The sequence below is a fragment of the Rhea pennata genome, chromosome 6 (assembly GCF_028389875.1).
Source record: "Rhea pennata isolate bPtePen1 chromosome 6, bPtePen1.pri, whole genome shotgun sequence".
Taxonomy (NCBI): domain Eukaryota; kingdom Metazoa; phylum Chordata; class Aves; order Rheiformes; family Rheidae; genus Rhea; species Rhea pennata.
Genome location: NC_084668.1, coordinates 17,297,489 through 17,319,865, shown reverse-complemented (window position 1 = coordinate 17,319,865; position 22,377 = coordinate 17,297,489). Strand labels below are relative to the sequence as shown.

The following is a 22,377-nucleotide window of genomic DNA, read 5'->3' as shown; positions in this document are numbered from 1 at the left end:
TGGAGCTGCATGTTGTGGGGATGGGACTGACCCTTTCTTTTGCTCTCCTGCAGCCTCACCTCCACAGCTACAAGGAAGCCTTCGAAGAGATGGAGGGTGCCTCCCCCACCAGTCCACCCCCCAGCGGCGGTGAGATTTCTCCCCCCACCCCAGCCTTCCCTGCCTCGCCACAAACCCCTTACTCCAACCCCCGTAAGTGCCATGGCTCTGGGAGGTGGAGGGACTAGGTGGGTGGCTTCTGGCAAGCCAGAGAGATGCCAAGGGTCAGACAGCTCCAGGCTCCAGACACTCACCACCATGTTCATCACTCCTCCTCTCTCTCTCTCTCTCTCTCTCTCTCTCTCTCTGTCTCTCACCTCCTTTCTCCCCTTCACGTCCTACCACCTGCTGGTCCATTGCCTCCTGCTGCTCCACAACATCCCACACCTGGCACTTTCCTCTTGGCTTTTTCCATTCCTCCATGCACTGGAGCAATTCACAGCAGGGATCCTGAGGCTGGATGGGAGCGAGGTGGCAGGGTTTGCAAGACAGCATCATTCCCCACCCAGCCCGTCTTTCCTAATGGCAGGGCATAAAACCAGAGAGGTTGCTGTAGCAGGAGAGCAGGGGGAGGCAGGAGGGATAGTGGCTGGGACAGGCTCTTGGGACGGTCTCTTGTAGGCCATGTCACTTCTCACTCACTATTTCCAGTGCAGGAGGGGCTGAAAAGATGGGAGTTATCTGCAACAACGTGGCCCTTTGCATGTGGTACTTCTCTGCTCCTGTTTCCTTTCTGACTAACCCCGACCTGAGTCATGGTGGGTTTGTGTGGACTGAGTTTGTCTGACTGGCTCAATGTGGAGCAGCATGTCAGCACAGTGGGACTTGGGCTGGAGCAGGGTAACAGAGCAGACGCTCAACTGGGAAACCCAGCAAGGCTCGTCACAAAGATGGCAATTCCCCCCAAAAATTTTGTGGGATGAATGCTGATGGAGTCACTGGTGCTGGAGATGCTGAGGCTGCCTGCAGCTCCCTCTGATGACATATCCAGGTCCCAGCTGAGAGCACTGGTCACAGTGGGCCCACCTGCCCCATTAAGTTTTTCTAGGCGGGCTCACAAGGCTGTTTCCTTCTGTGGTGTTGCTCTTCTCCTCTGCAACATGTTCATGTCTGAGGCCTGTTTCACAGGATGAAGCAAATGGAGTGTGGGAGCATCCCCGAGGCATCTGGCAGCTGGGAAATGGTGCCGTTGTTCCAAGAGGACACTAAAGAGCTTGGCCGCGGGGTGGGAACTCCTTGGCAGTTGGACAGTGGCTCCTTCTGGAGACAAGTCACTCAGAGAGGTGACAGAACGGCCTCATTGGGGAAGTGGCCCTAAGGCCGTGTGTCTTATCAAGTACCAGCCAGGGAGGCCTGGGAAGTTTGAAGCTGAACCATTCAGGCTTAGCCAAAGTGCCATGGGGGAGATGTGGGAGCAATTCTCCTCTATGAGGAGATCACTGTCCTTGAGGGAATTCCCTGCCATGGGAGGACCCTACAGTTCATTAGCCAGGAGGCATGAGTTGATGCCGTGGCTTGCAGCCGACCAGATTTGGGAAAATCAGACACCCGCCGGGGCACACACTGCCATCTCGCCCTTGCTTGGTTTCCCAGTGACTCCGTTGCACAGTTGCTCCAACCCAAGGCAACTGTGAAGACGTGGCCTGCGGGGGGTCTGGCTTTCCTCTGTAGCTGCCCACCACCCACCGCCTCCCAGCACTGGGCACTGCGCCCCAGCTGTAAGTTGGGACATTCAAACACCACCGAGGAGTGTGCCCTGAAACCCTCTCCAACCCTTCCTGCTGGAGGTGAAATGCCTCCCCATACAGCTTTCAGCCACCTGTGTGATGAAGTCCCTTCTGGTGGATTATAAAGCTGGATTGTTTGTGGCTCTGGTAAAACGCAGTATCAAGGAGATAGGAGTCAAACCTGTGGGCTGGGATGGGGCAGGATATATAGTCAGCTCGGAGAGACTGACCATACTGTGGTTTGCCTGGCTCATCCACCGTTTCTGCTGCACCATGAAACCCTGTTGTCCAGCACTGCCAGTGCATCTGTATCCATAACCATACATGCATATACAGCTTCACTGTATATGTACATACAGACACGCACCACAAACCACATGTGCATTTCCACCTCTCAGGGTACGTGCTGTATATGACCATCCATCCTCACCTGCTCATCGAGCTGTTCTGAAGGATGTGGGATTTTTTTGACAGTCCTGCTGCCTGTTTTGTGGGTGTGATGAGCTGTTCTGAGCTAGCCCAGTCTCAGAACAACCAGATGGGAATTGGAAGGAGGGTTGACTACCTGGGAGGGCTGGTGGGGAGAGGCGGCTTCCCTCGTAGGGGTGACAAAGGAGGTTTGTGTGCCGTTCCCTTATGGAGACACTACTGGGAGATGGAGTCTGGGCCTACCCCAGCAGGAATTGCCCCTTTTCTCCGGCCTGCCATCCCTGAGGGAGGCTGTTTGTTCCCAGACACCTTCTGCCCTGTGTGCATCCTCAAATGGAGAGGATGACTGCTGCTGTGTCCCAAGGTGTGGCTTCTGATGAGGGCTAGCTCCCTGCCCTGTGTCTGTTCTTCCCCTCGAATGCCTAATTGCAGCCCATGGAGGAAATAGATTGTGAGGGGCTGTGAACTCCCAGGCAATGACACCACTGGCCTTTCTGAAGCTTTATCTTCCATCCTTCTGTTAACGCTGTTGTTTTTTGCTCCTGTACTGACAGTGCGTTCTCCGCCTGGCCTGGCCAAGACCCCGCTGTCAGCACTGGGGCTGAAACCCCATAACCCCGCCGAGATCCTGCTGCACCCGGTGGGAGGTGAGTGCAGGGCAGGGGCTGAAAGTGCTCGGGCTGAAGGTGGTTCTTCATGAGGGATGTCCGTAGGGATACCCCTGGAAGATGCATTGGCTGGAGAAGGCACTTCTGCCTCCCTCTTTGGGCCAGGCAGCCCTAGGGGGCTTGTAGCCTCCCTGGGGTCTCTGGGACCATTTGCTGATGGGAGACCTCGGAGCTGCATTGGGGAGCTCAGTCCAGCAGGGCCATATGTCACAGGGGATGCATGGCTGCGTTGATCGACTCCCCATTACTGGAAGGGGAACAGCTTGTCTGATGCTCTCCTGGTGGTTTCTGGGTTTTCCGGAGCAACCCTTTGTGGCTGCTCTCTGCCAGGCTGGTCCCACTTCTCTACCCCATACCAGACCCCTCAGGTCTGGAGATCACCTCCAGACCAGGAGGTGCCAGGCCGGTTGCAGTCACCCCACAGAGCTGTCTCTGAGGTGTAGGGGCCAGGTTGGGCACAGGATCAGGAAGGTGCGAGTCCTTCCTTTGCTCTCCTTGTGCCCTCATCAAAGCAAGGCAAAGCCTCTAAACTCAGATTTCTCTCTCTCTCTGTCTTACACCTCCCTTCTTCCATCTCTTCCCCACATCCCATTACTCCCCTGTTCCTCCATCTTTCAGAGCTAGAAGGGGAGGCAGGAGTTGACTCTGGTGAAGGTAAGAAAGGCTTTTCTCTATCTCTTTTTCCCACTTCTCCTGACTGTCTGGTCCCATCACTCAGAGCAGGCTAAAATTGTCTGAGATGATAGAAGATTTCCCTTCCTCAGAGGAGGCCCCTAAGTCATTCTTTGGAAGTGATTTAGAAACGTGAATCTTGTCGATCCTGTTCCATTTTGGGAAGGGAATGTTGCCTCGTGTGATGTGGTTAGATTCTCTGATGTCTCTGATGCATGGGGTAAAGAGGGGCCGATGCTTTTCCAGCCCCTGGTGTTGGGAGTTTCTTTCTGTGGTGTAGATCCCTGGGCATTGCAAAAGGAGCTGCATGATTGCTGCAGTCTCTTACGGACATATGCCTCGCTCCTGTAGCCACCTGGTCCCAGGAAGCACGCAGAGGTCTGTCACATTGGGTGGCAATGGTCCAACGAGGCTGAAAGCTCTTTGTCTGCGAATGTGGCGCATGATGTCCTCACTGGAGACACACTGCGAAAGTTGGCATGCCTCAGCCAGCTTCAAAACAGCCTGCCTGGGGGCTGCGAGCAACAGTCCCATTTCCAGGATCCTTCCCTCCCCCTCTGGCCGTGCTGCTGCCATTTGGAGGAGAGCGAAAATAAACCAAAGTGCAGCACAAAAGGTCACAAAGCGCAAAGGCTACAAACGTGCTGCTGGCTCAGCTGGGCGCCAGCTCGTCCGTTTGGGTAGTGGTAAAGTACAGACAGCCTGTGTGCATCTGCTGCCGGGCTGGCGTGGCAGTGAAAAAAAGGTGGCCTGAATTCCCACAGCTGCATCCGCCTCCTGCCCCTGGGCTGTGCGTCTCAGCAGGACGCTGTGGCACGGGCTCAGCGGGGACGTCCTCTGTGCACTCGTTGCCGACGGCCTCCCTCGGCTGTGTGGGCTTGCACAGCCTCCTGCGCAAGGTTTAGGGATGGCTTTGCCGATCGCGGAGGTATTGCATGGCTCCAGGATGGTGAGTGTCCTGGGGCGGCAGAAGCTTTGGGAGCGCCTGCAGTTACCCAATGTGCCAGCTTCTATCTAATCGTTGTTGTGTGGTTTTGTGTTCTTATTTAATGAAAGTTCAGGCCTTTGGGGCCAGGTTGGGAAACTATTTGTTCAGAATCCTTTTCAGTGAGAGGATGTCTCTTTTCAGTATGTTTGCTACATTTTCCCATAGCCCCTGGGAGCAATTAGTATTTCTCCTCAGAAATTCCTTGAAGTACAAATATCAGCCCAAATGTGAACATTTTGGAGATACTAGAGAAAGAGCTTGCTGAAAGAAAATAACACAAAAGATCTTCCATTTTCAAAATTTCCCGATTTTTCAGTGATGGTTTCCTGGATGCCTCAAAGGAAGAAAAGCGGAAATAAAAGTAGGCTTTTCCCTCAAATTTTCCTTCTGGGCTTTTCCCAGAAACTTTAGCTTTTCACCCTCCAAATATCTCTTCTTCTCTCCTTCCCACCAAAACCCTCAGGAATCAGACAGAAGCCTGAACTACACTGCTTCTCTGGTCTCACAGTTCTCCAGCTGCTTGTGTGATGGTTAGCCTGGGTGAGGACTTCTGGCAGCTCTGTGCTAGTGGGGCTGAGTAGCCAACACCAAAACTGCTTTCCCTCTTTTAACTTCTCAGATAACCAGGTGGCTTTAATGGGGCTGGGTCTGCAGCCCTGAGCAGGGACTGTTGTTTTGGCCTAAGGGAGATGGTTTCAGATGGCATGTCTGGGACACAGGAACAGCCCAATAACAGGGCAAGGGGGGAAGCTTGAGTAGTGGCCCACCCTGTGCTGCTTAGCAGGGTGCAGCTCTCATCCGCAGCTCCTCTGAGCCCAGGGCACCTCTGTGCTCCAGCTACGTGCTCCACAAAGGTCTCTATCCCTCTGGGACAGAACCTGGTCAGAGGATCTCAGCCTGCCTGGGCTGTTCCTGTTCCTGTGTCTGGGGTCCAGAACAGGAGAGCAGCTGTGTGGGTGTGCTGGCAGCATGTGAGCGTGGAACCTGGCTGCCACCTCAAGGAGGCTTTAAAAAGATGATTACAGTTGGCGTTGGGTATTTCTGGAAGGAGCGCAGCCCCCCTTGGATTTGGGAAGGGTCTGGTACTCAGGAGCTCCTCTCCATCAGGGATTCCCGAATGGCTGCCCATCCCCGGATGACTCATGGCCTCTCTATTCTCCCACTGTCTTCCCGTCTCCAGAGCCTCTTCCAAGAAAACACGAGGAGGCAAGATCAGATTTTTTAACCTAAAAAAACCCTGTCTAAAACTTCCCAGTTATTTTTTTTTCATGTAGTGAACCAAAGCACTCAGACGTGTGCCCACAGTTGTGCACCCGCTCTCACTGTCACACACCTATGCTTGCACGCCCACTCGCACTTGCCGACCCATGCTCCTGCACGTTCATACGTGGGCTTTCCCTTCCCGTTGCCCTTCTTGCTAAACCCCTGGCTCCTGCCTCACTTTAGTCTCTACATTAGCAGGAGGGGCTGGTATTTTCGCAGCCGTTTCGTCTTAAACTCTTGCAGGCTGACTCATTTTTACTGTCTGGCTAATTTTAGTCTGAGGTGGGGACAAGAGGGGAGATGTGGGTAGCTGTGAAATTAATTTAATTACCTAAGCAGTGATGAGTTTCTTGCAGCTGCCTTGGACATCCCCCTGGATGCCAAGTGCCTTGTCCCTGTCACTCTAAGTCCTATGTCCTGTCTCAGCCATTGGTACCCAGCCCATGTTGACCTCACTGAGTTTTCTGCTCAGATCTTTCCTGGGATGGCTGAGCAGGGCTGGGCAGGGAGATTAGCTCCGGGGGGTTGACTCATCTTCCCCTGTCTGCAGATGGGGCACTTACTTTGATTCTCAGTGCATGGAGAAGGAGGGAGGGCTATGACAGTCATTTTCCTTGCAGCTCCCCTGGGTTCAGCTCTGAACACAGTGCTGTGCATTGGCACTGCTGGCTGGAAGCAGGCTGTCTTGCCTGCAGGATTAGCCAGAGAGCGGTTGTTATGACTAATGATAATAATAACGTTTGTAACGCTAATTAGTACTGCAGAGCTGCCTAGGGCATGGCCAGCCTGGAGCTAGCTGTGCAAAGAGCTAGTGGAGCCAGGGACCGGTGAGGATGCCTGGCCCAAAGTGTTTCATGCCGGCCGGTGATGTTGTTGGGCAGGGAAGGTGTATGGGAAGTAGTAGGAGGTGAATGTCATGGGTCCCACTCAGTTTGTGTCCAATGCCACCAGCCCAGCCTTGGTCCCGAAGAGGAATAGGGTCCACTGGGTGCTGTGTGTCCAGTACAGGCAGACTGGAGAGGGGGACAGTTTCCAGGCCCTATTGTCCTCTCCAGCATGGCTTGAGGTCCAGAGCTGGTGGACACCAGGGCTTTGCATGTGGTTTTGGTTTGGGTGCTACGCCCCAGCTCTGGGCATCAGTAGCAGGCACAGAGGCAATCCATGGCACGCATGAGCCATGTGAGGTAGGCTTGCCTCCTGGCGAGGTGTGAAATTCCTGCAGTGCCATGGAAGAAAGAAGTTAAAGCTGAAGCCTCTTCCTCTGCCTTGGCTGGTGGGTGGTAACATGTCACTGGCCACTGCTGAGGGGCATCCACATGGCTGGCTTCAGCCAGACTCGATGGAGCAAGAACAGATTTGGTGCTTTCCCTGCTCAATGCTGAAGGCAGGGGAGAAGAAATCTGAGGTGGAAAGGGAAGAGGAGATGGAGGGCTGTATCTAATGGCCAGTTTGGCTAGGCTGCTGATGGCCACCCCAACCTGCTATTCCTGGCATGGGAGAGTTCAGCATCTTCAAAGGAAAATTGCATTTTCCGAGTGTGCTTATGGAGTCCAGATTCAAGCTGGAATGCAGAGGAAGCATTGAATGCTTCAGTAGAAATAGCTGGCACTGCTGCCCTCGTCTCTGCTGCTGGAGATGGCAGGGTGAGGTGGGCTGCACAGGGCAGGAACCGTGGGGCATCACGTCAGTCCTGCAGTGAGTCAGTGCGAGCTGCGCCGAGCCACTTGCTCTATTTTTACTGGTTGAGGATGAATGTGGAGCACGACGTGTGCTATTTGGCATCCTGGCTGGAGTGGGATGCTGATTCAGAACAGGGTGGAGGGACAGTGGTGTCAGAGCCTGCAGTGAGGCTGAGTTGCACTGCAGGATGGGACCATGGCCCCATTTGCTTCAAGAAGGGGTGGGCATAGCCCCCCTCCCCCCCCCGTGTGCTTGCTGGGGTTTTTGAGAGCTCTCAGAGCAACTTTAAAGGCCATATAGGGCCCATCCTGTCCATTTTTGCACAACCTTCTGGGGATGGGGAAGGAGATAGGGAGATCTGTTTTAGGCCGGGTTAAATGATGGGGCAGAGAAATGGGGGAAGACGTGCAGCTGGAGGAGCTCATGTCAAGCACCTTCACTGGTTGAAACGGGGTGACTGGGAAGGGCATGGCCCCATTCCCGCACTCTCGCCAGCAGCATGAGCTGCAGGCTCATCTGTTTCCTGTTTCCTTCTCCTGTAGAGCCCAGGAGCTACGTTGAGTCGGTGGCACGGACGGCCACGATAGGCAGGGGAGGGAGCCTGCCGACTGTCCAGCCAGAGGCTACGGAGGCACCCACCAGGAACGGCACCTTCTCCAACTCCTTCACCACCCCCAGCCCCATCTCCACCAGCAGCCCCATTCACAACGTGGACGGGTAAGAGGGTAGCAGGCAGGTCCTCATGGCTCTGCATCCCTCTTTGCCAGCTGGCAGTGCCAGGGGCTCCTATGCCATCTTTGAACATGGCAGTGACCTAACACTACCCAAGGACACAGAGCTGGGTCAGTGGTGGTCACTGGGCCATCGCCAACATCTCACTGGGAATGTGGCCCCATGGCAGGAGGAGGGATTGAGTATGTTTTAACACTGCTGCGGGCTGGGCTGAGCATCCATAACTTGCAGTGCGATGGAGCCCTCCATCCTCAGCCCATCTCCACTCCTGCCTGCTGCCTGCCACTGTCCCAGCCTGTAGAGCTGGCAGGGAGGAATCAATCAGGTGTTTTGCTGGGAGAAGAGCTAAGAAAAGGCTCTCCCTCCCAGAATGCGACGTATCTTGGATGGGAATTGGTGTGTGTGTTGGGAATTGGGAAACTGAAGCTGCCTCAAGTTGATTTCATGTGGCTGGCAGGTCCTGGGCTGTGTCCTGCTGTTGCCACTGAGCAACTCAATGGCTCACTGGCTCCATGCCTCAGTTTCCCTGTGCATTGCTTGGAGATGTGGTACCAGTGAGCAGCCACAACGAGTGCTGGCAGCTGAATCCTTTTCCCCTCCCCATCTCTCCTCAGAGCCTCCATCCGCAGCTATCCTTCAGAGGGCAGCCCCCACGGCACGGTTACGCCTCCCCATGCCTTGGCCGAATCTACTTACCGATCGCCTGTTGCCTCCCAAATGCCCTCTGCTCAAAGCAGCTACCAAAACTCGTCTCCATCCTCCTTCAGCGTGGTCCAAGGTGGGGCCCCAGGCCCAGCATACAGCAGCCCTGACTACCCTGACAGCCATGGTGGCCTCCAGCCGGACCCACAAGCTCGGCCACAGCCACAGGTCAGCGTGGTGGGGGTTCACACACTGCCGGGGAGTCCCCGCACCCTGCACCGGACAGTGGCTACCAACACACCGCCCAGCCCAGGCTTTGGACGAAGAGCAGTCAACCCCAGCATCACGGGTGCTCCTGGTAGCCCTGGCTTGGGCCGGCATGCCGTGGCAACCCACAGCAACCTGGCCACAGCGCCGGGGAGCCCCAGCATGGCCAGACATCAGGCCATGGCAGCTGGCCCCCCCGGCAGCCCTGCATACGGCTACACCACCCCGGAGGAGAGGCACCCAACACTGTCTCGGCAGAGCAGCTCCTCCGGCTACCAGCCTCCCTCCACGCCGTCCTTCCCTGTCTCGCCGGCGTATTACCTTGGCACCAGCACGCCCCACTCCTCCTCGCCGGACTCGGCTGCTTACCGGCAGGGCAGCCCCACACCGCAGCCCGCACTGCCTGAGAAGAGGAGGATGTCGGCTGGGGACCGCTCCAACAGCCTGCCCAACTACGCCACCATCAATGGCAAGACGTCCTCGCCCCTCTCCAGTGGCATGTCCAGCCCCAGCGGTGGCAGCGCTGTGACTTTCTCCCATACTCTTCCAGACTTCTCCAAGTTTTCTATGCCAGGTAAGGGACACCCAGGGCTTCCCTCCCAAGAAGAGAAGAAAATAGAGAAAAAAAATAGGAGAAACTTCTGCTTCTCCTGTTTGGTATATCTTGACTTCCTTCCCTCCTCTGCCCCTCTGTCTCTCTCCTCTTCGCTGGTGAGTGAGGAAGTGGTTGCGGCTGTGATTTGATTTACTCCTCCTGTCAGTGTAGAAACCTGCGGCACTTCTGGGGCTTGGGCCACTTCCTGCTTTTCCTGCCTTTCAAAACAGTGAAAACAGTATGTTCCAGGCAGGAAAATACTGACTTAGCATCAGAAGCAAACTTGTTGTCATGCTGACATAAACAGTGCAGGAGTTTGTGTACAGGGAGATCAAAGCCCCGGGAGGCCGCTCACATCCGCGCGGCCTTTCTCCCGCATGGGGACTCGCTGACCCTGGAGCCCCGTTCCCTGCTGGCTTTGCCCTGGAGAGACCCTGCTGCAGTGCATCCAGGTGGCCTCCTTATTTTGAAAAGCCACGTTGTGCCCTGGGTGCTGCTGCACCTGAAACCCGTCCCCCTGCTCTTGTTAGGAGACACCTCCGTGACGCCAAGATTGGGCTGATAGGACGAGGGGAATAAAGCGCTGGCAGAGCAGCGGCTCCGGCGGCTGGGTTGGTTTCGCAGCCCTTTGTGGGCTCCCTGGCTCCTGTGATGGCCACGTTGCTCGTGTTCACTGTGGGCTGCCAACTTTGTGGGCTGTGGGGAGGCAGGACATTTCTGAGCTGTGAAACGCAAGCGTGAAATCGTACCGATTAGGGAGCGGGCTGGAGATCAGAGCGAAGCCTCTGCAGGTGACTAGATTGCAATGGGCTGATAACGCGTGAGGTGTTATCTGACCTGGCCCAGCAGGTTGTTTGCTTGTCTGCTTGTGAAAAGCAGGTGGTTAGAAATGTAGTGTGAGCAAAGTGGAGGTTGCATAACGGGAATGTTGGGTCCCATCATGGCCGTGCCACAGGCAGAGTGTGGTGAGGTCAAGCTGCACTGGGGCTGGGGACCTGCTGCTTTTCCTGGGAGGCATCTGCCTGTCTGGGTCCTCTGCGTGGAGCTAAGATAAGGGATTTTTTTATGATGGATCAGCCAAATCTTGAACACTGGAGAGCGGTAAAGTGCCTCTAAAGTCAATGAATCTCCCGACTGCCCTCTGGAGATCCCACCTTTTTCCTTGGACAGCTTTTATTCACCTGACTGGCAAACTTTTAAATGATGAATGACTTTTTTTCTCAGCGTATGTGCAGGATAAGTTCTTTCCTGCATAGCCTCTGAAGGCTTGTGCCTGGGTTTAACTTTAGGTGTGGCCCCACCAGCTCCAGGTGAAGATCAACCTGCCTCTGTTTGAACTGGAGCTTGCCACAACCTGAGGTTAAGGCAATATACTGGGGTTAAAATAAGGTTAAGATATTAATACACCTGGAGATTGGCTGGCCATGCTCCACTGCAGGCAGGAGCTGCTAAAAACTCATACAGAGTTTTATATACAGTGTCTCTTGACTGTTTTTCTTTTCTTTTCCCCTTTCCTTCCTGCAGACATCAGCCCTGAGACTCGTGCCAATGTCAAGTTTGTCCAAGACACTTCCAAGTACTGGTACAAACCAGAGATCTCCAGGGAGCAAGGTGGGTAAATGGCTTGGGGCAAAGGATTCGGCTGAGCGAGGTGCGTTTGAGACTCTGGGTGTGCTGCTGCATTGGAGATAGATAGCTGCAGGATTGTAGGGGCTAGAAAGGATAACCCCGAAGGAAAATCCTGGGGCTGGGTAGGGAGTGAAGATGGACTGGGGATACTGGGGCCATGGGAGAAGGGCGCTTGAGGCCCAAGTCAGCTGCAGGCTTGCATGACATGGGCTCCCTAAACCTTCCCCCTCTGAGGACTGATCTGTTCCCAGTGTGCAGTGGAGCTACGCAGTTTGGTGTGTGAAGCACCCAGATCTTGCACAGATGTTACTCAAAGAAGTCTCAGAGCTGGGACAAGTGAGCTCCCCATCTTGACCACCACCCACACGTTGGCTCTGCATTTGCCAGGCCTGAGGGTTGCCTTTCTCTCTCCGCAGCCATCACGTTGCTGAAGGACAGGGAGCCCGGGGCTTTCATTATCCGCGACAGCCACTCCTTCCGGGGAGCCTACGGCCTCGCCATGAAAGTGGCGTCCCCACCTCCCACGGTCATGCAGCAGAACAAGAAAGGTATTGTGCCCTTCTCCTTCCCACGCCGAGATGCTTTCTATTGTTCAGCCCGCGGCGAGCGGGCAGCCGGGTCTGCTGAATATGGTGTGCCCTTTGGTATGTGCTGATGTGGCAGCATCCCTCCTTCCCTCCCGTCTCTTCCCTAGCTCTCCTCTTTGGTGGCACAGGGAAGCGCTAGACACTGCCCTGAGCTGTGGAGGGCTTGGGGGCATTTGCAGCTGATCCTTAGCATGGAGAAATGGGCACAGCTCTCGAGCCTAGCAGCACCGCAGAGGTGCCTGGCTCGAGGTCAGCTCTTTGCAAAAGACTTGATACAAGGAAGGCATACAGAAGGGCAGAGCCCCCTCTCGAGCCGGGGATGTGCCTGAGTGCTAGCTTCCTGTGGGATCTTGGGGTGGCAGGGTGAAAGAGACCGGAGGGGACTGCTCCCGTAGGTGAAGGCTTGCGGGCAGCTGGCAGGGAGGAGGAGGAGGAGGGGGAGGAGGGTGGCTGTGGTGTGAGAACCTCCCATCTCTTCCCAGGAGACATCACCAACGAGCTGGTGAGGCACTTCCTCATCGAGACCAGCCCGCGGGGTGTGAAACTAAAAGGATGCCCCAATGAGCCCAATTTTGGTGAGTGTCCCCGTGTGCTTCCCTGTCTGCAGGGCTGGGAAGGCCCTTACTTTGGTGGACTATCAAGGCAGAGCAAGTAGGTGTCTGGGAGAGCCCTGCCTCTGCCACAGCTGCCTATTCTGGCATAACTGAGTCCTGCAGGTGTTCAAAGCAGAGCCCTAAGAAGCCTCTGGTGTAATGCCTGCTCATGCATGCATACGTGCACATTTATGTGTGCATATATGCATAGTATTTACCTTCATACATGCCTAAATTTAACCGAACACCCCTCTATCCAGGTGAACATCACACTTCAATGCACACAAATGTACCAATATGCATACCTACATGTGTGTGTGCGTGCACATCTGAACATAAAGTGTACACCTGTACACACACATGTATTTTCACCTCTGCAGAGACACATAGGTGCCTGTCCATGCACATCTGTGTGCATGCACACAGACCTACTGCCCTGCATGTGTACACAGATACACACACAGAACAGACATGTATGCTCCCCTCATGTGCCTATATGTACACACAGTCACATGCACATGTCCAATGGCATGTGTGTACACATGCTGCGTGGTCTCCTGCACATGCACACACATGCAAATATGGGCATGTGAGTGCACAGGGTTGCACAGACTTTTGCAAAGTGTATGACACATCCTCAGCTTTTTGAGGGCAGGGCGAGAGGAGGAGAAATGATGCTGCTGGGTGGGGTGAAGGGTAGTGACTTCCCTTGTTCTAGTTATCCCTTGGCTAGCATACTCCAAGGCAGGGTAATGTGGGTCCCCAGCCCCTTGCTGATTGTCTCTTGTCTCTCCCCAGGGTGCCTGTCGGCTCTGGTGTACCAGCACTCCATCATGCCTTTGGCCCTGCCCTGCAAACTGGTCATTCCTGATCGAGGTGAGAGCCAGGCTCAGAAGGAAGCAATAGGACAGTGTTACCCCTCTGCAGCCTGAGACAGGATCTTGGTTCCTCTGCCAGCCAGAGCCATGTTCAGAGCTGTATTTCCTCAGCAGAATCAGTCCTAGGGATGTACACCCTCTCCTCTCTGTGCTGGGAGCTGTGCTTCCCCACCGTTCCCCTTACACTCCTGTGCTCAGATAGTTCAGATCCAGGCTGGGCTTTTCCCTCAGGGTGGCGTGCTAGGAGCCAGCATTCACCCTGGGATCTGATGCCTGGCAGTTGGAAAGGGGATAGTACATCTTCTCCCCACCCTGGGCTGCCAGGAACTGGGTCACTTTTCAAGTAGGGAGAAGCAATGACATCTCCTCTCTTCTAGATCCTACTGAGGAAAAGAAAGATGCAGCATCATCCAGCAACTCCGCCACCGACCTCCTCAAACAGGGTGCGGGTGAGTAGGCAGGGGCTGCTCGGAGCCCCGTTGCCATGGGGTGAATATGGTCTGGAGCGATTGTTCACGCCATGCCTGCTCTGTCTCCCCTTCCAGCCTGCAATGTCCTCTTTATCAACTCGGTGGAGATGGAGTCACTCACGGGCCCCCAGGCCATTGCAAAAGCTGTCTCTGAAACTCTGGTCGCTGACCCTACGCCCACTGCTACTATCGTCCACTTCAAAGTATCTGCACAAGGCATCACCTTAACAGACAACCAGAGGAAGTAAGAGCTCTCAGAGCTGCGTCCCTGGGTCCCCAATGCCTGGGCATGTATGGGACTTGGGCACTACTCTGGGAGATGATTAGCTGTGACCCAGGGAGCACGTTGGTGAAGAAAATCCCTGGGGTGGCTTTAGACTGCTCATAGGCAGGGAAGGAAATCCCTGGGGTGGCATTAGGCTGCTCATAGGCAGGGATGGGCTCTGCCCTTGATTCTGGAGCATCCCAGAGGGGACCTAGGGAAAAGGCTCCCATGCTGGTGGGGCTCAGCAGTGATGGGCCGGTCCTTCTTCAGGCTGTGATGGCGGGGTGGAGGTGAGGGGCTCACTGACTATGTCCCCTGCTTTGTGTTTCAGATTGTTCTTCCGACGACACTACCCTCTCAACACTGTCACCTTCTGCGACCTGGATCCCCAGGAAAGAAAGTGAGTGTGCTAGTCTGGGGGGAGCTCATCACCCTGGCCCTTCTCCTCCCTCCAAGCTCCTGGGTTACTTGGAGTAGGGTCTTTGCTTACTCATTCCCCCTTGCTCTAGAGGAGGGCAGGGATGGAGGGTACTCTCTGATACCCTGGAGAAATGTCAGCTTCTTGTGGTGACTTCTTGATGTCTCCAGTCTGGGGGAGAGGTGCATCATGTTTGGATGCCAGTCTGCCCCTTAGCTAGGTAAGGATCAGCTAACAGCCATGCTCATAAGTAATACTGGGGCTGCAAGAGTTGAGTCTGGAGGTCACAGCTTCCTAGCCAAGAGTCAGTGCTGGGCTGGAGGGAAGGGGTAGGCACCTCCGAAGAATGCAGAGTAGGATCCTGGGCCCTGAGGGGCAATCTGGTTAAGCTGCTGTGGCCTCTCTGCTTGCAGCTGAGTGAAGGAGTGGAGTTGGGAGGAAGATAATGTGGAGAGCGAGCCCAGCTAGATACGTGGACAAGCATGCCTCCTCTATGCACCCCTGGTGGGCATGGCTGTAGAATACTGAACAGCTTGCAGATGCTCCTGGGACTGCCATCTTTTTCCAAAGCACCAAGTCTGTGAAAAATCCAGGCATCCCCATGTCTTCATGGCAGTCCCCAGTGGGGCTGGTTTGGCAAACTACCTCATTGCTCTACAGGGTACAGGAGATGCAACTCCTCACACCTCTTCTTTCCCTTGCAGGTGGACTAAAACTGATGGCAGTGGCTCAGCCAAGTAAGTGCTTTCTGAGCTCAGTTCCTCCTAGCCCCCACTGGAATGGCCTCTGCTTGTGTTTGAGCATCCGTTCCAGTAGGCCCTGGCTGGAGATGCTCTATGCAGCAGTGGGCTCTTGAATGGCAATGAGATCCCCTCTCCAGCCACAGCAGGCCCCACATCACTTGCCTGCAGGGGACGTATTGGGAAGGATGGCATCACTGTGCCAGGCAGCTCCTCCGTGGGCATGTCCCACAGTGTGCAGGGATGCTGCCAGGGTTGGGGTCCACAATGCCCTCTATGGGGGATGGTTTTCCTAGGCACTGGGACTTGGGCAGCAAATACTAAAGGAGGAAACAGGTTGCTTGTGCTCACTGGGCTTTGCTAGCTTGTCTCTGGAGGAAAAATATCCCAGGATTTGTGATGATGTGACCGGCCAAGTGAGATAGAAGAGATCTGTGGGTATGTGAGCAGGCCGGAAATGAGTGCAGTGTAGCCTCTATCTGTTGAAGAGCTTTCCCACTCTGGGGTGGTGAGAGGCCGCTCTCCGAGGGACAGGCTCAGCTCCTTGCTGCAGGAAAGTTTCACCCAAGCATGTGTCCACTGTTCCAGGGACTCAGTAACCATCTTTTGGCCCCAATTCGTGGTCAGAGTAGGTATGGATCACACTGAACTGGCCTCACTGGAGACTGTCCCAGTGCTGTTAGTGGGAGGCTGGCTCATGGAGCAGAACGTCAGGGTAATATTAACCACATGTGAACCGTGCAGTGCCGTGATGACCCTGTCGACTTTTCCCTTCCTTTCTTCCTCCTTTCCCTGAACTGCAGGAACACAAAGTTGCCAGCTAAGCCTAGTTCCATCCTAGTTCCAGGGGCTAATTCCCACTAATTTTAGCCATTATCTTAGCGAATGGGTTTTTATTAGGATGCCCAGCTGCTGGGATATTTCCTCTCTCCAATTAGAAATGCCACAGCCTGGGCCCATCTCACATTCTGTTCTCCTGTATTTATAACTTGAGTTTGCACATTCTAATTAAAAACGGGACATTTTATTCACTAAGGGAAGGACAGACAGGAATAACTGCAGTCTCACCCAGCTCTGTGTATGGCAGCACATGGGTCTGCTCTCCCCATGTCCCTGCATGGCCTTTTCAGTGTTAGGGTATCTCCCCAGTGCCTACCCCAGTGGCTGGCCAGTCACACCTCCGTGGTTTCACCCAAAGGGAGGCAGTGCGGTGATGATTTGTAAAGTCCCTTCTTGAGGACAACCTGGGGGAAGGTGACAGGAATGGTCAGAGCGGAGGAAGCAGGAAGGTTTGGTGGAGAGATGCTGGAAGGGAAATGCAGTCCTGGCCCTTAGAGAAACTGCAACAAAGGGAAAGGTAGGCTGGTCTGCCTTTGTGGGTGGTTGTCAAGATGTCTCACATTGGGTCGTGAAAGATAGAGGTTGAGGGAATGAAGCTGGACTGGCCCATGCAGGAAGAGTCTGGTATAGCCCCTTGGGTGAGCAGAGGTGGGAGCTCATGAGATTGCCCCAGGGCTCTGCCAAAACCCTTCCTGATGGCTGAAAGGCTTGCAGGCAGCTGCTGTGGGAGCCCCAGCCTCCCCACCAGGGATTGGAATTCCCCATATTGCTGGCATCAGTTGCTGCACCTCCCCCAGTTTGTTGCTAGGGACCTCTCTGAATCTCTTGCCTTCTTCCATCCAGGCTCTTTGGCTTCGTGGCCAGGAAGCAAGGGAGCACCACAGACAACGTTTGCCACCTCTTCGCTGAGCTGGATCCAGATCAGCCGGCTGCAGCCATCGTCAACTTTGTCTCCAGGGTCATGCTTGGCTCCGGCCAGAAAAGATGAGCTGGCGCTCACGGGTGATTCTTGAATTTTGGAGAAGGACTTGGAGCCGATCCGAGAAGGAGTGCAAGGAAGTGCATTGTGGGAGAGGGAAGTGAATTGGGGGGGGGGAAGGGTTGGAATTTTGGAAGAAAACAGCAAACAACAAAAAACTCCAACAAAATCCCTAAGAACTCAACAGAAGCCAAACACACACACAAAGGAATCAAAACCATGCACCTATGTAACAGAGCCACAGAGTCACGCCAAAGGGGGAAGGACATGGATGCATGTCCTATCGCACAGGGAAGGTGACCAAAGCGAAGCCGGCAACGAGAGGTATATTCCCAGCTTTTGGCGTTGTGGTCCTGAGGGTGGACCAAGCGGTGATGTTTGCTGTGGACTGAATGTGGGATTATGGCTGATGTGCCACCTGGAAAAAAGAAGCCATGGGCAAAACCCGCAAGAGAAGCTCCATCCTGACAGCTCCGTTTGCAAACATCTGTTTCATGTTTGAACCAACACATAGAAAATAAAACCCTACTGGCACATAAGACAGGTCTGCAGGACAATGGAGGAGAAGCCCTTGGAAACCTTCCTTTGCCTGGCTGCAGCAGAGGGTCCTTGCGGGCCCCTGTGCTCTCTCCAAACCTTGCTGCCTGGTGACTTGCTAGGGCACGCGAGGGCTTGGTCTCGAATCCTCCCGTCCCCTGGGAGTTTGGCCTTGGCTTGATTTCTGTTGCTGGCCCAGAGCCCGGTCAAAGTCCAGGACTGGTCACAGGTGAGCAGTGTGAATCTTCCCAGAGAGGGGGAATTGCAGCATTTCCACACATCTCCCCAGGCGTGCTTGTGCTCAGCCATGAGCCTGCTGCGTGTGGCATCGTGTCGGGGCTGCAGCCGCTCTGCACCTGGGAGAAGGCAAATGCGCGCTGGGAACTTCCTGGGTTGATCTAGAGTTGCCTCCTGTCCTGCCTTCCCTTTTTCCCACCTGTCACTAGTCCTCTTTGGCAGTTTTCTCCTGCGGCCTGTCACATTGTTCTCTTAACAAAAAGAAAAGGAAAGAAAAATATTGTAATAATAATAATATTATTAATAATAATAATAATAATAGCAGATGCTGGCACAGATGGGTTTTCTGTGCAAAGCAATGGACCCGTGGCTAGCCCTGTCTCTCTCTTCGGAGATGTGCAAGCAGTTTTTAAATTGCATGAATGTTCAGTTGCACGAAAGGCAAATGACTACAAGTAACTGAAGCGCTTTTTACATTTTATTTAGGAGGCCACGTTAAAAAAAAAGGGGGGGGGAAGAAAATTAAGGAAAAAAAAAGGACTTGCAGTCACTGGGCAACTTTGGCTTGGTAGGGAGGTATCAGGTCCTCCAAGAGCCAGCCTGCTCAGCCTGTGTATCCCCCTGTAGCTGGCCTGCTGGAGGCTTGCATCTCTGAAAGTACTGTCGTTTTGCAGTGACTTAGGTGCCGTCAGCTTTTCTCTTTGCTTCAGGAGGTTTGTATGGGGTGAGAGAGGGCGAAGGGTGAGCAGAGCTATCAGCCCCTGAGCCACTGCACCAGGTCTGGCAGTAGGGAGCAAATGGAAGTCCTTAGCCCTGTTGTGGTGCCCAGTGGGGTCTGGCTGGCGGTGGGGATGCAGGGGGCACAGAGTGCCCTGGTCACATGTGCAGATCCAAGGGCAGCAGGAATAGTCTGGATGGAGCTGCTGGGTTACTGAAAACAAGGGCTGAGCCCCCAGCTATGAACATCCCCCACTTAGAAGCCCCCTGAGCTGGATGGGGAGGGCCGTGCCGCCGGCGGCTCAACCTGCTGGTGCCCTGTGACGGCGGCTGCGGATGCAGCGACCTAAGGGATGGGCTGTGCTTGGGGGGGGGGGGGGGCAGGAGCCAGGCAAATGCAAAAGCCAAGAGCTGCTTCAGAGAAATCTTGGGTGCAAAGTGGCCCAGATGGCCTGTTGGGGGCAAAAATTTGGAACAGTACTACAGCCCTGCAGAGCCCGCTGGAGAGCTCGCCTCCCTCAGACTGCCCCGGCCTTGATAGCTATAATATATATATACTAGCTATACTGATAAAATATTGTAAGCTAATGAAATTTTAAGGAGGAAAAAAGGTTAAATTTACACTCCAAAAAATATTTATTTTTGCCATATTGCTTTCTGCACATTGTACCTCCCCCATTGCATCTGCCTCCCCTCCTTTCCCTGCCCCAGGGGAGCACCTGCATGTTAAAAGAAAATCCAGAGCAGGGAAAAATGCTACCGGGGCAAAGCCGCGGCTCTCGAGTCGAGGAGGGCGACGTCGGCGCAGGGCCCTCTGAGTCCCCCCCTTTCCCCTTTCAGCTCCCCCCGACCTGCCACCGCTGGGAGCTGCGGAGCATGCGAGCGGGCATGCGTGTGACCGCGAGCGTGTGCGTGTGCATGTGCGTGTGCGAGAGAGCGAGCGAGCGAGCGGCGTGGGCGCGCGGAGGGGGCTTTCGTTGCTGGAGACTTGCTGTAAAGCGTTGGATGTGGAGCGGGGAGTTGGTCGTGAGACTGTGGCAGGATGGGGGCTGTCCGGGGTGGGGGGTTGGGGGGGCTTCACCCCCCTCCCCCACCACCACCGCCGCCCCCCATCCGCGTGGATGTGAGGATCTTTTAATTTTGACGTTTCAAAAGTGATTCCCTCCTTCTGTGAAATTCAAGCAAAGTGAAAAAAGAAATCTCACCCGTAATCACCTCACCCTGCCTTTAACCAATTGGAGAAACACTGTGTTTATAGATATATAAATATATATTTTTGAAAGTCTCTATTTTTCAGACTTCATTTTCTCACAGCTAAGAAAGAAAAGAGATGATAATAATGTAATTTTATTTTAATCTGCTGCCTCGGAAACCGGTGCTTGAAACTCCTGTTCATCTTTTTCTCCCCATAAAATGAAGCAGATTAAAGCACCCCAGAGATGCCATGTATAACCCGACCACAGCAGATAGCTGCCGATAACATCACGCCTGCTTCGAGCTGTGACCCGCTCACAGCTTAAGTACTAACTCACTAGCTGAAGACAGAGGTTTAGACCACGTCCAAATCTCGAACACTAATAATATCGTCCAACGATTATATATATATTTTTAACGCAGAGCTAATCACTTTCCAGTGGCGTAGCCAGGTATTTTGTCAGCTACCTTTAAAGGCACTTTTCTTATTTTATCTCCTGTTTTTAAGTTACATTATCATGTGTAACTACCCTTTCTGTCCCCAATTCCCTGGAAGAGGCCGTCAGCTGGTGTTGAGGGATCGCCCAGGTGCCTGTGCCAACGGGGCCGGCAGGGACCTACTATCGTGTTGATATTTTCCTTTATGAAAGGGACAGAAAAGATTCTTTGTTTTTTCTTTGGTTTTAAATGCAGTCATGGTATTTGAGATTCGAGCTTGTGCAAGTTAAGCCCAGCATATGTTTTGTTGTAATCACACTGCCGTTTTCAGCAGCCGGATGTTATCTCTCTCTCACACACACAAACACATCCCTCATTCGTGCACAAAGAACTGCATATATTCTTGCCAAAGATATCCTTAAAAACGCACTTTTCCCCACATATAAATATATATATTTTTTTGCGTGTGTAAATTTATTGTATGTGCCCTTTTTTGTGTTGGTTTGTTCTTTGGAGAACCCCTTTCCCACTCCTCCTCCCTTTGCTGTCGATTTTGCTGCTGGATACGCTCCCGACAGAGGTTCGTTTGCTGCACGTCCCCAAAAAGCGGGTGACCTGTCGCAGAGCTGACCCTGGGCCGCCAGCGAGGCGGGTGGTGCCTGGCTCTCCCCGCAGCGCATGAGACACGGGATGTCCTTTCGCGGCACCTGCCTTCAGCTGCTGCCCCGGGAATGATTTTGGGGGAGCATCCGTGTCATTGTGTGCTGCAGGGATGTGCCGTGGACCAGAGGGGGGGGGCAAATTCTCACGGTCTTTCCCACAGGTGAACATCTTGCATGCTCGGCATGGAGAGGGGGACCTGTTCCCCATGTAGACAAGCAGTCGAATCACGCAAAGCTCGGGGTTGCTCTGGGTGCAGAAGTTGCCTCCTGGATCTCCCACCCTTGAGCACAGGGGGGGACCGGGCTGGCCTCAGCCCCCTCTGCCAGCCCAGGGCCATGTGGCAGCTCAGCCCAGCCTCCCAGCATTGATTTTTTTCATCAAGTTTGAAAGACCGAACCAAAGGGCAAAGTGTGCTGGGGTTGAGCAAATTCCCACCCAGCAGGTCGGGTGGGTAAAGGAACCAGTTGCCCCAAAAACCCAGACAGCAGCAGCAGCAACAAAAAGGAAAAACCTTCCCACTGGAGCAAGCAGGAAACTCAGGCAGCAAAGGAGCCCGCAGAGGCTTGTTTGATTTTGTTCGTTTTGCAAATTGTGAGTTGGGTTTGGGGTTACTATTTTTTTTTCCTTAAAAAGGAAAAAAAAAAAAAAAAAGAAAAAAGGAAAAGGAAGCAATCGGATATTTCTGTTGGCGGATCCTGTGCCGCCATGTTACGCGTGTTATTTTTGTTTGTTGTCTTTGTTACTTTGGGAACGTTACAGATTTATTTGCTAATCAGTGTTAATGAACAGTTTAAAACTTTTAGACTTTCCCATTTCTGTGTATTTATATAGATGGAAAAATACGTTATATTTTGTATCTTTGTGCCCATAATGTGGTCGCGTGTGTAAAGATGACTTCGGTCACACCATGTCCGTGTGCGAATGTGACTCCGCTTTCGTCTTCCCCTTTGTACAGATGTCTGATTCTTTGCATTTCATTGTATGGCTTTATAAAGTGGTAAAAACAAAAATCAGTTATATAAAATATACTGTTGCTTGGAATGCCAGCTTGGTGTCTGGATTGCTGGAGCTGTATCTTGAAATATAAGGGAGCGCAGGAATAAATGCTCTGTTCTGTTTGCACAGGGAAAAATCTGCTGGGTGCCGTGTTTTCTCCAGGCTGTCTTTTCCTCAACAGCAGATTTGGGGCCCCGACACAGATCTGTGGGGTGGATGTGGGAAGAAGGAGGCTTGCTTGGCTTGTTGTCAGCCTGGGACTGCAGCTTGTGTTCACCAGATGGCTGTTAACTGAAGAGCCCAGCATCTTCCCATACAGCTCCAGCTCTGGTTTTGTCCTTCGTTTACCTGGCAGGGGATCTCTCCTGCTTGCCGTGCTCCTTGCAAGGACCGGGACCTCTTCAGGTCCTGCTGCTTGGTCCCAGTTTGCCTTTATGCGCTGAAGAGGCATGAGTGGATGGTGCCCCTCAGGCAAACCTCTTCCTGCAGAGCTG

General features: G+C 53.7%; 1 protein-coding gene across 11 annotated transcripts in view; it reads left to right on the top strand.

The window, feature by feature from the left end:
- TNS1 (tensin 1) overlaps positions 1-22,019 on the top strand; it is a 65,495-nt gene extending 43,476 nt beyond the window's left edge. For 6 of the 11 annotated variants that reach the window (XM_062579307.1, XM_062579305.1, XM_062579306.1 and 3 more), the window contains 14 exons: positions 54-192; positions 2,750-2,842; positions 3,482-3,517; positions 8,009-8,183; positions 8,813-9,681; positions 11,227-11,313; positions 11,748-11,879; positions 12,401-12,493; positions 13,310-13,387; positions 13,767-13,838; positions 13,935-14,103; positions 14,456-14,524; positions 15,247-15,279; positions 16,966-22,019. In XM_062579307.1, coding sequence (XP_062435291.1) covers positions 54-192; positions 2,750-2,842; positions 3,482-3,517; positions 8,009-8,183; positions 8,813-9,681; positions 11,227-11,313; positions 11,748-11,879; positions 12,401-12,493; positions 13,310-13,387; positions 13,767-13,838; positions 13,935-14,103; positions 14,456-14,524; positions 15,247-15,279; positions 16,966-17,110 — 2,190 coding nt within the window. In that variant the 3' untranslated portion in view covers positions 17,111-22,019. The remainder of the gene's footprint in view (positions 1-53; positions 193-2,749; positions 2,843-3,481; positions 3,518-8,008; positions 8,184-8,812; positions 9,682-11,226; positions 11,314-11,747; positions 11,880-12,400; positions 12,494-13,309; positions 13,388-13,766; positions 13,839-13,934; positions 14,104-14,455; positions 14,525-15,246; positions 15,280-16,965) is intronic. The other 5 variants (XM_062579310.1, XM_062579304.1, XM_062579308.1 and 2 more) reach the window with 4 other exon arrangements.
- Positions 22,020-22,377: the final 358 nt, after the last annotated feature.